This window comes from Sceloporus undulatus, chromosome 1 (assembly GCF_019175285.1).
Source record: "Sceloporus undulatus isolate JIND9_A2432 ecotype Alabama chromosome 1, SceUnd_v1.1, whole genome shotgun sequence".
Lineage (NCBI taxonomy): Eukaryota > Metazoa > Chordata > Lepidosauria > Squamata > Phrynosomatidae > Sceloporus > Sceloporus undulatus.
In genome coordinates, this window is record NC_056522.1 from 256,643,787 (window position 1) to 256,661,356 (window position 17,570).

The 17,570-nt window shown below is 41.5% G+C and overlaps 1 protein-coding gene across 1 annotated transcript; it reads left to right on the forward strand.

The window, feature by feature from the left end:
• Positions 1-6,988: 6,988 nt before the first annotated feature.
• Positions 6,989-17,371, forward strand: GSTP1 (glutathione S-transferase pi 1). Its single transcript, XM_042446077.1, has 7 exons — positions 6,989-7,139; positions 7,993-8,031; positions 11,958-12,064; positions 12,286-12,373; positions 13,884-13,987; positions 16,155-16,262; positions 17,083-17,371. Coding segments are annotated over exons 1-7 (636 nt in total). The 5' UTR covers positions 6,989-7,138; the 3' UTR covers positions 17,272-17,371.
• The last annotated feature ends 199 nt before the right edge of the window (positions 17,372-17,570 follow it).

The window sequence follows — 17,570 nt, forward strand, 5'->3', positions numbered from 1 at the left end:
TTACAAGATCTCCAGCTAAAGCATCCTCAACAGGGAGCTGTCCAGCCTCTTTTTAAAGACATCCACCCCCCCCCCTTTCTAGACAACTAGTTCCATTGCCAAATCCCTCTTACTGTCAAGAAGTTCCTTATAATGTTCCATCCAAACCTACTGTCCTCTAACTTCAAACCATTACACCATAGTCCTACCCTCTGGGGCAGCAGAGAACAAGCCTGCATTCTCCCCCTTGTACCAGTCTTTGAGGTATTTAAATACCTCATGTCACCCCTCAGTATTCTCTTCACCAATCTGAACACACCCAGCTCCTTAAACTTTTCCTCATGTGTTTTGTTCTCCATACCTCTTATCATCCTTGTTACTCTTCTCTGAACCTTCTCCAACTTTTCTATATCCTTCTTAAAATCAGGTGCCCAAAACTGCATATAGTACTTCAGATGAATCCTGACCAGAACAAAACATAGTGGGACTATTACTTCCCTTAACTTGGAAATTATGTTTCTATTGATACAGGCTAAAATAGCATTCAACTTCATTGCTGCTGTCTCACAGTGCTTATGTTCAGCCAGGTCAGCCCTAGTTAGTAGTTGGATGGGAGACCACCAATGAATACCAGCTGCTATGTGAAATATTTTAGAAAAAGGAACTGGCAAAACCACCTCTTGAGTTTTTGTTGCCTTATAAAACCCTATTCATGAAGTCACCATGAAATGACAGGCAACTTGAAGGCACACAATGGTATGCAAAATCTCCATATGCATGTATATAATAATAATCATCATCATCATCTTTATTTTTATACCACTTTTCCAGCAGATCAAAGTGGTTTACAGTTTCTCAAAAAATATGCAAAAGTATACAATGCAATATAACACAATAATCATAAATAGACGTTCAATTGAATAAAAAATTTAAAATCTACATACAAACAGCAAGATAAGGCTGGGGTTCAACCTGTTCTAGATGGTGTAGCATTCCCCTTGAAGGATGAAGTTTTCATCTTGGTGGTGCTTTGGGTTCAATGCTGCACTAAGTGGCAGTGGTAGCCATGAGTGCCTTTGCTCAGTTTTCTGATCTACCAGTTATACATGCGCTCAGACGTTTCACAGATGAAAATTGGAACATGTATAGCCTAGCAACATCAAAGCATGGTCAAGATGGCAAAAGCTATTAATAAGGAAGATTACACAAGCTAGAAGAGGCTACAGCAGTTTGCTTTTGCATGAGTCTATTGGGAAGGGCAAGATTCTGCCACCCCTCTTTTCCTCTACCTCTTGCTGAGTTAATTGAATGCAAATTACTTTTGCATTTTAGACTAATTTTTCAGCAGTGGCAGTAAACTGAGGACAAAAGGAGAAAGTGCAAGGCAGAGAAAGAAACTGGTGAACTTTAAAAGTGGTAGAAAAAGTGGAACAGAGGATTAATTGGAGACTATGCCTATTCTACTGAGATAGTCAGAGGATATGGGTATGTCTCAGTTCAGCTAATGAAACAGGATAACTATAGCATAGTAATTATGAAAGCAAGTCTACATGACATGTTACTTTGTAATAATATTTTTGTGAGAGTATATATGATTGAGTATAAAAATAATCTCCAAATAAATCTACATAACCAAGTGAACCACTGGTTGGTTATTTGCCCAGAAATCTCCCCAGCCAGATGTTTCCTCCTCAAAATGTTATGGACTAAAATCAAAAGAAGGAGCCATGAACAAAATACAAAGATTTAAGTAAAACAAATACAATTCATTTCATAAAAATGCTGGTGTAGATAGAGTAATTTAAATGTCCAGCACAATCTTATCTGCTTGCAGGTGAATGGTTTTCAGTTGCAGGTTTCCAGGACATGACTTCCTACATTTCTCTATGCTAGTCCTTCCAATATCTCCACTGCTTTTTTGGAGGGTCACTTCCACCTGATAACATATTTCTATAGTAAAAATAAAAAGGAGGGACTAATTTCTCCAAAATTGACTTTAAATTATTTTCTCCTTTGAGCATATGACTCCTAACCAGAAAATTTTTCATTAGTGCTGCATATTTGAGCACTGCTGGAAATACTTTCATTTCCATGCCAGTGTTTTTTGTTGTCTTCCTTTGTTACAGGACAGAGAGGAAAGAGGTCATTAGATGAAGGAATTATCTTTGCTTCCCCCTGGAGACACCATCTGCAAAGCAAAGGGATGAAGAGCTTCGAAAACAATGCCAAGGTATAAAATGCAAAAACTAAGCCCAGGAGGAAAAAACAGGAGCCAAAGATGGCTCATAAAAATGACTCATGTCTTTTGCAAGAAGTACACTTCCATGGCCTTTGCTCCGACTATGCTGTTTGTCTTCTGCTGATACTAGATACAGCAGCTGCCGTTCAGTTCCTGTTCCCTTGTGCAGCTGCTGTACCCACACCATTTTTACATTTCTTTTGCTGCAAGAGACTGCTAGGAGCTGTTCATTTCATAGAAAGGACCTGATCATCACCCAGGCTGACTTTGAAGAGTAGGGCAGGGAAAACAAAGGAGCAGGGAGAAGCTTGATTTGTAAATAAATTATACAGGTAGGATAGGATGTAGAAGAAAGTGAACCCGTTAGAGACTGAGGAGGCCAGTGAAGTTTTACTGATATGGGAAAGACTTTTGTGGGAGGAGTGGGTTTTGAGAGGCAATTTAGAATAGGAACACTGGTAAAATGACTGCAGGCTTAGTAAATAGGGTGCTAGAAGGTACAAATAAACTGAGGGAGAGGATTGGTTGTTTTTAACTGCCCTCGAGTTGATCTCGACTCATGTCAACCTTATGGATGAGACATCTTCAAGACCCTCTGTTCTCCACTGCTGTGCTTAATTCCTGCAGCCCCATACCCATGACCTCCTTAATAGAGTCCATCCATCTGGTATGTGGCCTTCCTTTCTTCCTACTTCCCCCCACCTTTCCCAGCATTACTGTCTTTTCCAATGAGTCCTTCCTTCTTATGATGTGTCAGAAGTAGGACAGCCTCAGTTTGATCATCTTGGCTTCTAGGGAGGTTTCTGGCTTGATCTGCTCTAGGACTCATTTGTCCTTTTGGCTGTCCATGATAAAGGGGGTCAATGTTAATTCACAAGGTTTGGCAACTATGGAAGCACAGAACTTAGAGACTTGCACCCACACTCACACCTACTCTAGCAAATAAATAAATAAATAAAATTCACCAATCAATCTTTTTTGCCCCTGAATGGTCTCTAGGGATCAAGGGGAGCATCTCCCAAAAGACCATCTGCTCAGTTTCAGAAATGCAAAAGCTTCCTCAGGTGAATTTGGGCTTCTCCCAGTTCATTGCTGCTCTTTTCAGTCAACCTGCAATTCATGGTGAGTATCTCTAAGGGAGGCTCCTCATTTCAGAGACCTTTGCTGCATGCCCCAAAGGATTCCAGAAACCATTCTGGATAACAGTCTCCTTTGTGGTCCTGGCTAAGATGGGTTGAGCCCCACCAATTTCTCTATGAAGACTGTGATCAGAATGGCACCCACACTCCCAAGGGCTGCTGGATCTATTTCATGGAAAATGATGTGCTCTTTTGCAAAACCTGAAAACAACAAGAACAACAAAAAATTTTATAGCCTGCTTAACACTCCTTGACCTGCTGACTGGAAAACTCTGGGCAGCTGTAGATAGCTTTTTCAAGCTTTCTTCTTTAGCAGGACATTGCCTCTCTCTTAAAGCAGCAATATATAAGCGAAATATTATGTATGCATATGATGGATTAGTTGATAGTTGAGTACAGTTTTGAGATAGAATGTCAATAATTGCTTGGGATGTAAGGTAGTATTAATAGACTCATATATATATATATATATATATATATATATATATATATATATATGTTCTTCCCATGTTCAAAAAATTTCCCATGTATTCCTACATATTTGGGGTTTCCCACATCCCAAGTGCTGAAAGAGGCTTGAGGATCATAGAATTGTGCAATTGGAAGAGACCATGAGGGCCATCCAGTCCAAACCCCTGCTGTACAGGAATACATTGCATAAAAAGTACAATTTCTTCCCCTTTGCTAGATTTGCTTGGGGAAAAGAATAATGGATTTTAGTCACTCAGGTAAAAATGATTGTGCAGGCTTGCAGTTCGTATTATACAAGGAGTGATACATTTTTTGAGTTATGATACTTGGCACCTGCGTGTTAAATGCAAAATGAGCCTTTTGGGGGGGATTTTTTTAAAGTTATATTTTTATTAATTCTTTCTAGGCAACGTAACATATCCATACCACATACCACCTCCTGATTGCCAAGAGATACTCTATTTTTTGTAAACTTTTCTTAAGAAAACATAAAAAGAGAAATTATTATTCATTTTCCCCACTTTTTAAAAAAAAAACACATTTCAGTCTTTCTATGAATTTTTCTGGTACATATTCTTCCCTCCTCCCATGAATAATGCTTTTTGGAGCACAGCAGCAGTATGCCATGTGGAGAGCAGTGGCCCTGGGTAAGAGAAGGCAATTGGGGGGGGGGGGGGGACTTGAAAAAGAATCAGTGGGCATACCTTTAGAAAAGGAGGGGTAGAAACACAGTAAAGTACACCAATCGAAACAATATGTCCTAGACCTAAAACATCCAAAAAGGTTTTGACTCTTCTTTTAAGATGCAACAAGGTTTTTGGTATATATTTGCTGTAACCCCCTCCCCTCCAAAAAAACCTTTCACCCCACATAGTTACATCTATGGAGCAAAAGAATGGAATCACATGATGCAAATAATGGTAAAATTATTGCCCATGCTAAACTTGAAAAACAGGAAACATATCCGGGGGTGGCTGAGTTGGCCAAATACGTGTTGTGTGTTGTGTTGTGTGCCTTCAAGTCATTTCAGACTAATGAATATCTTATCATTTTTGCCTTTGGGGGGCAAGATTTGTTCAGAGGAGGCTTGCCATTGCCTTCCCCTGAGGCTGAGAGCATGTGACATGCCCAAGTGTGTTTCCATGGCCGAGCAGGGAATCAAACTTTGGTCTCCAGAGTCATCATCCAAAACTCAAACCACTATGCCATGCTGGCTCTCGTTGGGCATATAGCAAAGTGCAATAACATCCAATATCTTTATAAGGCCAACAAAATGCACGTTATACAACCAAAACATTATATATATTGCAAGCTTTCAAAATTTCACTGGCTTCTTCATCGGGCAAAGATGTTTAAAAAATCATACAGGAGAAAACAATTAAATATGATGGGCCTGCATTATTGTCAAGATAATAATAATAATAATAATAATAATAATAATAAATGTTATTTATATACCGCTTTTCCAACAGATCAAAGCAGTTTACAAAGATGCATAAACAACGACATAAATAATTACATTAGCAAATATACAACTAAAATTCAACCCCTTAACTACAGTTAAATTAATCAAAATACAATTAAATTAAGAATATTAAAGTCTATTAATATATATTCTCAACTCAATATCAAATATACAAATACAATAACAGAAGCAAAAACTCAAAAAAAGATGTTGTTGGTGTGTCGTTGTTCGGAGGAATATCTATGCAAGGGGGTACTTTCTCCTTCTGGCCATGTGGCACTGGGAAACAAAGCATTTCAAAGTCCAGGAGATCAATTTTAAATTCCAGTTGCAACACAAAAAGACACTTAAAAAACAACACAGGAGGTACATTTTTTTCTGAAGTAGAAGGAAATAGAAGCCTTCTTCATCTTTGCTAAGGCAGAAAAAACCTTAAAGGTGGTGAAATTCCCAGTCTCTCTTGTTGGTGCCAGCAGCATGGTGCCCTGAGAGCCAGCATGGCATAGTGGTCTGAGTGCTGGACTATGATTCTGGAGACCAGGGTAGAAAGAGATGCATCACTTCTCCTTTAATAATTAATTCATTCAAGTTTATACTGGGGCAGGGGGAGGTCAAAACCCCAGGGTGTGTTACTTAGTAGTAGTTAATATTGTATTTAGTCCAGTTGAGTGTTATAGTATAGTAGAATTCAAAGATATAGCTGTATTAGTCTGTAGAATCAGTACACAGAGAGATCTTGTAGCACCTTTGAGATTCACTGAAAGAAAGAAATTGGCAACATGAGCTTTCACAGACTTCAGTCCACTTCCTCAGATGCATTTGTTATAGTATGGTGTAAGCCTCCTGCTTACATTGCAGAATTATTGCAGTTTGCTGCCACTTTAACTACTATGGCTCAGTGCTATGGGATTTTTGGATTTGTAGTTTGTTGTGGCACCAGAGAGCCAGCATGCGCCGTAGTGGTTTGAGCATTGGACTACAACCCTGAAGACCAAGGTTTGATTCCCTGCTCAGCCCTGAAACTCACTGGGTGTCCTTGGCCAAGTTACACTCTCTCAGCCTCAGAGGATGGCAATGGCAAACCCCCTCCGAACAAATCTTGCCAAGAAAAACCACAGAGTAGATTCACCATGAATTGGAAACAACTTGAAGTCAGACAAGCAGCAACAGCGGCACCAGAGCTGTCTGACAGAGAAGGCTAAATATGTCACAGAACTACAAATCCCACTGCACTGAGCCACCACAGCATCCATTCTGCCATGTGGGTGCAGGATAATTGCAGTTTGATACCGCTTTAACTACCATGGCTCAGGGGTGTTGGATTTTGGGATTTATAGTTTGTGGTGGCGCTAGAGAACCAGCATGATGTCGTGGTTTGAGTGTTGGACTGTGGCTCTGGAGGCCAGGGATCGGTTCCCTGCTGGGCCAGGGGGACCCACCGGGTGGACCTTGGGCAAGGAGTCACACTCTCTCAGCCTCTTCAGGGGAAGAAGGCCATGGCAAGCCCCCTCTGAAGAAACCTTGCCCAGAAAGCCCCATGAGAGGGTTGCCATGTGCTGGAAACGACTCCAAGGCAGACAGCAAGCCCTTGGAACCAGTTGCCCTTGGGAGGGAGGAGGAGAGTGAGCATGGAGCCCCAGGGAAGAGGGCTTCTTCGTCCCCCCCCTCTCCCTCTCCAAGGGGCGCCTTCTTGAGGCTCCTGCGCCTTTAAGGAGGAGCGAGCATGACTCAGCAGTTCCTTCCCTGGGGATTTATCCAGCGCAGCTTCGCTCCTTGAGCTGAGAAGGAGAGGAAGAGCAGCGCCTCTTGGGTCCTGCACGGTTCTCCCTTGGTTCCAGTCTCGACAGTGAGTAGATCGGGGGCCCTCTCCCCTTAAAGCGGTGCAAGAGGGGGCCCAGCCGTCCTCCTTTTCCAGGACGCCTCCTCCTTTTCCACCTTCTCTCCAGGAGGAATCCCCAAAAGTCCTCCATCTTGAGCAGGACCAAGAAGCCTGCATTGCAGAGGCGGGGTGTAAATAAATGTAGTATTCATTTATTTATGCATTGATATTGCTCTGGGTGTTGTTAAGCTTTTTTATTTGGCCATGTCCTCCATTTTTTCCGGAATGCCTCATATTTCGCTTTGCCTTGTCCTCCTTTGCGATGAGGACATCTGGTTGCCCTGTGCACACACTGCAGAAGAAATCCAGTTTGACACTGCTTTGACCGCCATGGCTCCATGCTCTGGAATCCTGGGATTTGTAGTTTGGTGAGACTTTTTGCCTTCCCTGTCAAGAGAGCTCTGGTGCCACAACAAACTACAGATCCCAGAACTTCATAGCATGGTGGTGTCAAACTGGGTTATTTCTGCAGTGAAGAGGCAGCCAAAGAGGGGGGCAAGGGGGGGGGGGGGTCTCCTCTCAGAGGTAAGTGCTGCTGGGTTTAGTGGGGCTTCCTTGCCTGCAAGTGTGTATTAGGCATGCATCCTCGAAGGGAAGGGAGGATGGCCCCTAACAAGGATGACCAGACGTCCTCCTTTTCCTGGGTATGTCCTACGTTTCAACCTTCTCTCCAGGAGAAATCCCAAAATGTTCTCTATTTGTAGCAAGACTTAAGAAGCATGAATTTATATTTATAGCCTTTATGTTGTAATGTCCTTCATTTTTCTTGAATTCTTCCATCGCCCTGCTCCTAACCAACAGTCTTTCCTTCTCTTTGCAGTGCCTGGCAAATACAAGCTCATCTACTTCTCCGTTCGAGGTGAGTGATAAAACACACACACACACACACTTCTTCCAAGAAGACAAGTCAAGGAACTTGTGGCCCTTTCACACAGTGCCGCTTCCATCCTGCTTGAAGGCGCATGAGAACAAATCTTGCCAAGCAAACCCCATGATAGTTTCACCTTAGGGTTGCTATAACTTGGAAACAGCTTAAAGGCACACAACAACAAAAAACACTGTAGAAATAATGCGTTTTCATTCCACTTTAAGCCATGGCTGCATCCTGCAGAATCCTGGGATTTGTAACTTTGGGATGAACTGCATGCATTCATCCCAGACAAGGCTAAAATTGAAATTGTCAAAGATTTCCCATACCTTGGATCAAATATTGACTAGAGGGGAAGATGCAGTCATTTGAGATGTGGTGCTGTAGAAGAGTGCTGAGAATACCATGGACAGTCGACTCAAGAGCAGTTAATGACAACAGCACTCTCTGGCAGAGAAGGCTAAAGACCTTCTAAAACTACAGATCCTAGGATTCCATAGAATGGAGCTACAGCATTTAAAGATATGTCAAAATGCATTATTTCTGCAGTGTAGATGCAATTCTAGCAGCCATAGCTGCACCCTGTGAAATCCCAGGATTTGTGGAAAGGCCATAGAGCTCTCTAGCTGAGTCAGCTAAATGTTGTTGCTGGGTGCCATCATTTCCGACTAAGATGAACCTGTCATGGGGTTTTCTTGGCAGGTTTTGTTGAGAGGAGGTTTGCCATTGCCTTCCTCTGAGGCTGAAAGAGTGTGACTTGCCCAAGGTCACACTGTGGGTTTCATGGCCAAGCTGAGAATCGGACCCTGGTCTCCAGAGTCGTAGTCCCTCAAGCCACTACGCAATGCTAGGTCTATATACTTAAAATACCCCCTTTCTAAACCAGAACTCCTAGAATTCCATACGATGCAACCCTGGCAAAAAAGTGGAATAATAGCATTGTGTTTATTTGGGGGATACTTGGCTGGAGGGGGGCAGGGAAGAAGTGGGACACGGCTGCACATTCTCAAGGGTTTTGAGTTCTTTCTTGTAGGGATTCATGAAAAATATTGGGTTTTAAACCCGTTTTTCCCCCTCTGCCTCTGTTTATTCAGAAGTAAGCCTGTTGAGTAATGTGGAACAGACTGCACACTGAGGATATTCCACAAGTCTTTCCTAGGCAGCAGTATGCTGAGCCCTGAGGGAACGGAAAAGATGTAGGATTCTTCATCTGGCAAGATCTTATTTAGAAATAGGAAAGAAAGTCCTGCTGGATCAAAGTCAGAGACAGATGGGTCCAACATGTAGGAAGGCCACAGGCAGGTTGTGAGAGCAAGTGAACAGTAGCACCCACTCATTTTGCTCCCTGGCAAGGTATAGGGACTTTCTTACTGGAGGGAATGTGTATCCATTCTGATAGCTTCTTCCTCCATTAATTTGTGCAGTCTAGTTTTACACTGTCCAATTTGTGAGTTCCACAGTTCATGTGCTATGGCAACAAGTACTATCTTTTTGCTTTTGCTCATCCATAGATGACCCAGCTGTTAGTTTCAGATGCCATCAGTATTCATGTGAAATAGGAATTCCTTGCCACAGTGTGCATCAGTTCATGCTTGTTTACATTGAACCACATTTTCCATTTTAGTCTCCACTCCCCCATTGCAAAATCCTTCTGGAGCACTTCACTTTGTTCTAATCTCCCCAAGTATTTTGATATCCTCAGCAAACTGGGCCACTTCAGCATTCACCCTTGACTTTAGCTCATTTATGAACAAATCCTGGGGACACCACCTGTTCGCATCCCTTCATTGTGATTATGGACAAGTTATCATTCTCTTCCATTTGTGCTCTTTAACCTGTTTCCTATCCCTTCCTATCCTATCTTATCCTATTGCTGCTACATTGACTCAAGAGTCTTTACAGGAGGGACTTTGTCACAAGCCTTTTGTAAGTCCAAGTAAATTATGTGTATACCTTTTACTGATTTATGACCATATTCAAAACAATGTTAATCTTTTCCATCATAAAAAGACATAAAGGAATCCAGTAGCACTTTTAAGACTAACTGGGTAAATTAAATTTCTAACATAATTTTTTGTGAATTCCAAGCATCTCATGAAGTGGAGTGGAATCTACAAAAGCTTATGCAACAAGTTTCTCCTCCCCGCCATCCCAGTTAGTCTTAAAGCTGCTAGTGGTTTCCTTTATGCCTTTTTATTAATTTGTGATCATCAGTGTCGGCAAAGGGGATAGAGAATAAAGAGGCTCTTTAAAATCTTACTCCAGATGGCATATGACAGTGATGGCGAACCTATGGCATGCGTACCAGAGGTGGCACTCAGAGCCCTCTCTGTGGGCACATGTGCCATCGCCCCAGCACAGAGTTTGCCAGAGTTTGTTACTAGAAAGCCAGAGGGATATGGCACTTTGCAATTAATAAGTGGGTTTTGGGTTGCAGTTTGGGCACTCGGCCTCTAAAAAGTTCACCATCACTGGCATATGGGATACTACTGGTCCCAAAGAGAAAGATCTACTTTACAGTGCTATTAGGAACAGTAAGACTTTGGAGTGGAAGTCCAAAGTCCCATTCAGCAGAATGGGCAGGGCTACAGATGCATTAGGGCTGGCTTATGACATCTTGAGGTAAATGAAGTAATCCCTGTTGCCTTCTAAATATGCCAGTTCTGCTATAAGATAGCTAAGACCAGAATGTAAAATTGCCTAACTCCATAACTTCACTTGTGAATTAAAATTGGTTTGCTATGTACCTGCAGAATATTCAGTAGTCTAGCTATAACTTGGATCTAAGGCCTCCTGGAAGACTTTGGCCCTTATCACATGTGAAATAGGAACTCCAATCCAAAGCAGTTCTGAAGGGAAGGGGAAGCAGAGTCGATTCGAATCCAAGACAATTCATATGATTAATTGTCACACATGAAGAGCAAAATTGTGGTCATTCCTGAGGCAAAGCGGAGCGAGTGCAAAATAAATTACCACACCAGACAGATTTAACAATTTGAATTGGCACCCTTGCACATGCTCAGTGGGCTGAGAAGAAGCCCAGGGCAAATCCCCTCTGGAGAAACATCCCAAGAAAACCCCCATGACAGCTTCACCTTAAGGATTGGGGTGGATGAGGAGGAGGAAAATGAAGGAGCAGGACGTAGGGGGCCAAGATCAGGGTGGGGGAGGAGGAGGAGGATGAAGGAGCAGGACAAAGGGTGCCGGGAGGGGGCAGATCGGGGTGATCTTCCACACCAGACCAATTCAGATTGAAATCGAAGTGAGCTTGGAAACAATTTTTGTGAATTCGCTTGTTACCGAATTCACCTACATCAGGATTCACTTTGAATTGACTTTGGATCCGGCTCAGAATGACCCTCCATAGAAAGCACACGTGTGATAATCACGTTATAAAGTGAATTCATATGGTTGGACCCGGAGTGACTTTACATTGGAGTTGCAAAAACTACCGTGTGATAAGGTCCTTTGAAATCCTTATTATGCCCTAAAGTTGACTGTATTTTTCTAGAATAGGAATAAAATACCTATAGCTCTCCAGCCACTCATGTGACTGTTACTATTTATGTATTGAAGTTTTTCTAGCTTATTCTGTGTCAGAGATCTGAGGCCAAAGTACAATCAGTTGGTATTGTAACTACAAACAACCTTTGAATCTGACAAATTGAAAATCAAGCCAAAAATCTTTATCCTCCTCTAGAGTTATGCATACATCCATCTCAAATTCTTTGTAGTTCCTTTGTAGTGACCACATGCATGCACACTGGTTGATTTTCCCTGGGGCTTTTTCTTAGGCGCCATTCTGCCAGTATTTTTCTTGCCTGCAGATGTAGAAAAGTAGCATACTTTACACTGAATGCATTCTCATGCCACATATTGTGTGTTTCCGCATGATGTTTAAGATTTCTTCCCCACAGGACGTGGTGAGGCCACTCGAATGCTGTTGGCTGATCAGGGCCAGGAGTGGACAGAAGATGTGGTGACTGGGGAGATTTGGCAGAAGGGAGACCTCAAGAAAACATGTGTGAGTTCTGCTGTCTTGGGAGTTTTATTTTCTTTTAGAGAGTTGGAGCGGAGGGAGAGCCTTCTGAGATATAGGTTTTACTTAGCACTCTAGACTGCCCCATCATCTTTCTAATGTGCTAGAAGTTGCAACCTTACACCCAACCACTTAATGAGAATAGGTAATGAAATGTTTAGTTACTAACCCTTTTCCCACTTCTACTACTCTTTCTTCACCACCAGCTCTTTGGCCAATTGCCTAAATTTCAAGATGGAGATTTTGTACTGTACCAATCAAATGCTATCCTGCGTCACTTGGCAAGGAATCATGGTATGGTATGACCCAGGGGTTGTGGTGGTAAATATGGTTGTGTGGGTGTGTGACTGGTGAAAATCAGTGTACATGTATTTTTGGAAATGAGGGAAGATGTATTCATATGCTTTGGATGTGTGCATGTAAATGTGTCTCTTGGGTGGGTTGTCAAGGATATATCACTGAGTGATGGTACAGAATGACTTTGAGTTGTGCAACTGCTTTTAGTTCCAGCTTTGGAAAAAAAACAGGATACAAATAAATATAATAATAATTATTATAATTATTAACATTTATATATAGAGCGCTGTAAAGTTTGTACAGCGCTTTACATAGTAAGGGTCAAATAAAATAGGGATGTGGGGGGAGAATAAACACCTGCCAGGCAGCATACAATGTAAAAGGACAACATTACACGATTAAAATGTCTCTAAAATAATACTAACTAGTGTACAATAAAGACAAAGTAAGCAGAAGATTATAATACTTCTGTTTTTTTTGGGGGGGATACTTTTTCAAGTTCCATTGTTAGCCAAGCTGGTTGGAGGATTTGGGGAGTTCTAGACCAAAAATGTAACTTTTCCATGTTCTGAGGAACAATAGTACTGTATATGTTCTTTTGATCCCCATAAACAATGGCAAAAACCAAGAGCAGGAGATAAAAGGCAAGCAAAAGCACATAAAACTACTCATAAAACTACATTAAACAACAGACCGCAGTGGCTAAAATGTATAAACGTACAGTAATTAAATGAAACATTACAGCCAAACATGCTCTTCTAGTACAACATTCTGGAAGGCATAAAATGGGGGACAGCTGTAATGCAGGGATTACAAACTATAGTATATGTGAATGGGAGGCTCGATATCCATTCGTGGAGCCCTCCATTAACCTGTGTGGATCCAAGGCCTGACCCACACATTATCTTGACCCTAACATTATCCAGCCCTGGGAAGTATCTTCACCCATCTTTCATCTTTCTGAGAGAACAGAGAGATTCAGTTGGTTGGGGTAAGCCCAAATGCATCGAATCTGGGTCTTGATCCAGGTAGTGGCTACACGAAAAACTGTGCAGCAGGTCCCTGGATTGGTGTGGCTTTGCCTGTTCTTGTGGCTTCCTCCTTCCTGTTGTCACCTATTATTGGACGTAACTGTAAAATTCTAGTCTTTGAAATAGGAAGAACAGTGGGGCAGGAGAATCACAAGTGTGTGGAAGGTATTTTGGGTGGTGGGAGTGGACTTTAGCCAGGTTACTGATCAGCAGGATAGGCGACTTCCACCTAGATTAAGTACAGGAGTCAGACATTCCTCTCCATCCATTGCCTTAATATGAGGATGGGAAAGGCTATAAGGAAACATTTGTATTTTTTTTTAAAGCCCAGTGGTTAGGTGTAAGAATTCTGAGGTTGGAGAGAAAGGGAAGAAGTATGTCTCCGAATGCATGAATGTTTCTGTATATGATTGTGAGTGAATCAGATTAAACATTAAGACACACCCTTTCCTAACTCCTTTTCTTTTGCTGCTCAGGGCTCTATGGTCAAGATGAACGAGAAGCAACGCTGCTGGACATGGTGAATGATGGAGTGGAGGATCTTCGTATAAAATATGCCCGCCTCATCTATCAGAACTATGTGAGCTAAAGGATGGTGAAAGCTTGGTTTTGTTTCCATCCTGAGGATTCCAAGATGTTAATGATCACTTAGAGTCTGTGATAATGACAGCAGGGTGGGAGGGGGAGGAATAATTGGACCATGTTATTTGGGGAAGTAGCTTTACCAGAGGAACGGTCTTGGGCAGGGGTAGGCAACCTTTTTGAGCCGGGGGCCGGGTTGCTGTCCCTCAGACAACTGGGGGGCCGAAGCCAACAAATAAATAATTATATAGGAACATTTTCAAATGTAGGACATGTTTTTTAAAAATGGAGGGCATGTGAAAAAAATTGATGATTTAAAAAAAATGTTAATATAAATGCATGTTTCTTAGGCATGATCAAAATGGAGGACATTTGGGCATTATTCCTAGACAGATGACAGAAAGGTTCACATGGCTATGCATATTGAACATGTCAAGGTGGTCTCACAAGAAGTGATTTGCCCTCAGGTTCAACTGTACTTCTCAGAAGTGTGTACTTGGTCAAGGGACTGTGGTTTTTCTTCACTGCGCATGAATTTGTAAAAATCACAGCAGTTTACATTGGCTGTGCCTCAGAGGCTTGCTGCTATCACTATCATCATCATCAACACTATAATTGTCCAAGAAAGGCAGATTGTTAGCATTCAAAGCACCATAAATACACAGAAAATGCACTTGCATATATTTAATAATAAAAAATAATGGAAAAAAAAGAACAAGGCAGGGGTGTATATATTTAATAATAAAATTAATGTAATAAAATAAAAAGCAATAATAAAAATTAATGAAATAAAATAAAGCAATAATAAAAATAATGAAATAAAATAAAAAAGCAATAATAAAAATTAATGAAATAAAAAAACAAAAATAAGTATTTTATATTTTTAAAAATTAATTTTAAAAACCCAAGGCAGACCTGAAATGACTCACCTTTCCTCCTCCTCCTCTGTGCAAAGACTCCTTGGGAAGCCCTGCGCACATGCGCAAGGAAAGAGGAACCCGTCCCCTTTGGGCAGCAGGCCAATGGCTGGCTCTCCAAAGGGGACGATCTCCTCTGTCTTAGCCCTGTGCGCGGGCGGGAAAGCCAGCGCTGGGGAGGAGGAGGAAGGCAGCGCTGGGGAGGAGAAGGAGGGCAGCACTGGGGAGGTGGAGGAGGGCAGCGCTGCCCAGGAGGAGGAGGAGGTGGATTGGCGGCTAGCTGCCCGCATTAGTCTAAACGGCGGCGGCCTTGACAGCAGCGGCAGCAGCAGCAGGACCGGGCTGGAGCTGGTCCTGCTGCCTCACTGGGCCAGATCCGGGCCGGGGGTTGCCGACCCCTGGTCTTGGGTTTTGCTGTTCAAATCAGAGTCTGGAAAATAAAACCAAAATTCCAATTAATCTGATGTACAATTCAGCTGAATTCTCAGTATTGAAAAATTTTGGCCACAGAGGTTCTAGTAGAAGGGAGAGTGAAACTAAAAGAGACTCAAGTTGAGCTTCATCCATCATCTGACTCTTGTTTCCTCCTTTGCTTGAGCTGGATGTATGGGGTGACTCCTGTAAGAAAGGAGCCTATGTGGGAGCCTGCAAATTCCATTTCCTTACTTCTGTTGTGAGGAGTCCTTTGACCAAGATCAGGGCTTCTCTCTGGCACAGGAATAGGACATAGAAACCAAAAAATTATTCTCCATCTCTATTCTTGTAATATTATGGAAGGAACTTCAAGCTTACCTATAGGGATTTAAGTCTTCATTTAGTTTATTCTGTTGTGCAAGACTAAAAGTTTACAAATTCTTTCTCCTTGCTGAGATAACAAGCACCTTTGCACTTTTTTTCTTTTGCATGTTGGAACTTTTTTAAGTTTCAAAAAAGTTTTCATGAACAAAATGCTTTTGGTAAAAGAAAACCTGCAATTTTTCTGCAAATGGAAAACAGGTTCTGGTCTTATAAGTCTTGCAGAGAGGTGAGATAGCTTGTGCTGGATGACGGGTTTTTTTTTTATGATGTATCTCTGCCTATCCTTTCTTGTCTAGAACATGAAAATTGGGGAGTAGTCTTTGTATCCCTTCTTACCCATACTCCCCAGCATTGCCATGAAGTTGGTGAGATGATGGGGTTCTTTGGTAGGAGGGAAAGACACTGGGAACAAAGGGCCTTTTTTCCATGCTAACTGTTATCTCTTGACAGGATGCAGGCAAAGCTGAGTACATTGAGGCCCTGCCAGCACAACTCCGCCCTTTTGAGAATCTTCTAGCTCAGAACGATGGAGGGAAAGGCTTCATTGTAGGCAAAAAGGTAATCCAGATCTTTTGGTGGAGGTAGGATATGGATTAGCTAGCTAGGAATATGCATTTGCTCCTTCAAGGAAAAGTGATACCCCATCCAGGACAGGTCATTTATCTAATACCGTATATATTATTTTCTATGCTTTGTCTATTGTAAAAATTAGCCCTTTGCATCCAGCAATCAAAATTCTGGGATTTTTGAAAATTATGCATCTTAAGCAAATGTGTGCAGTTTCTTAATTATATAAAATACTTAGTTACGGGAAAAGGCAAAAATTTGTGCAAAGCTCTGAATGAAAATCCACCCTCAGTCAGTGGACAGGTTGTTCAGCCACTTCAGATGTCAGTATTTATTACCCTGTCTCTTCTAAGCCTATTATCACATTTATAAGCAAAGAAAATCTGTTTTGTAAACATGCTTTCATCTTACTATTTTAATGGTAAAAACCTAGCTTTTTTCAAAATTCTAAATTATTCCTCAAAAAAAGAGCAACTATATAAAACGTGATTCATATAGCAGGACTTGCCTGCTTATATCAAGATTATATTAAATAAATAAATATATATATATATATATATATATATATATATATATATATGCAAGCAGTTAATAGTCGTGTTTCTTGAACTGAGCTGCTTTTTAAAAAATTGAAAATTGTATACATACAAGCAAACACACATTAGAGAACTATTTTCAGATGAAAACACTGAACAGCCATGGTCTCTTTATTATTTTGTGCTATAGTACATTTAGTGTAGCAAGAAATGATGATTTTTTTTTAAAAAAAAATTGCAACCCCTTCTGACCTGACCTGCCCTCTTTTCTCCAGATCTCCTTTGTAGACTATAACCTCCTTGACGTACTACAGTTGCATTTGGTCCTGGCACCTAACTGTCTGGCTTCCTTCCCTCTGCTGGCTGCCTATGTGCAGAGGCTCAATGCCAGACCACTTCTCAAGGCTTACCTGGAATCTGAGGGCCGCAAACAGCGTCCTATCAATGGAAATGGCAAGCAGTGAGACCAGTTCCTTCCCAAGGAGGCAGTTTTAATCATGTCCTGTGGAATCTTTGTAGAACTTTTTTGTAGCATGATGCAAATAAAAACTAGTTTAAAGAAGAGATCTTTTGTGTCCTTGTTGGGGAGAGAAAGGGGTATAAACTAGCAGAAAGTTACTGGAATATTTATTTATTTATTGTATTTATACCCCGCCCTTAAGCCCTAAAGGCTCTCAGACCGGCTTACAATTATTATTTTAATTAGTCAGTTCCTTGTCCTCAGGCTTACAATCTAAAAAGACAGGACACAAAAGGAGAAGGG

Coding starts and splice junctions, on each gene's coding strand:
- GSTP1 (XM_042446077.1), top strand. Junction 12,374..13,883: donor TCACTTGGCAAGGAATCATG/GTATGGTATGAC, acceptor TTTGCTGCTCAG/GGCTCTATGGTCAAGATGAA. Junction 13,988..16,154: donor GCCTCATCTATCAGAACTAT/GTGAGCTAAAGG, acceptor ATCTCTTGACAG/GATGCAGGCAAAGCTGAGTA.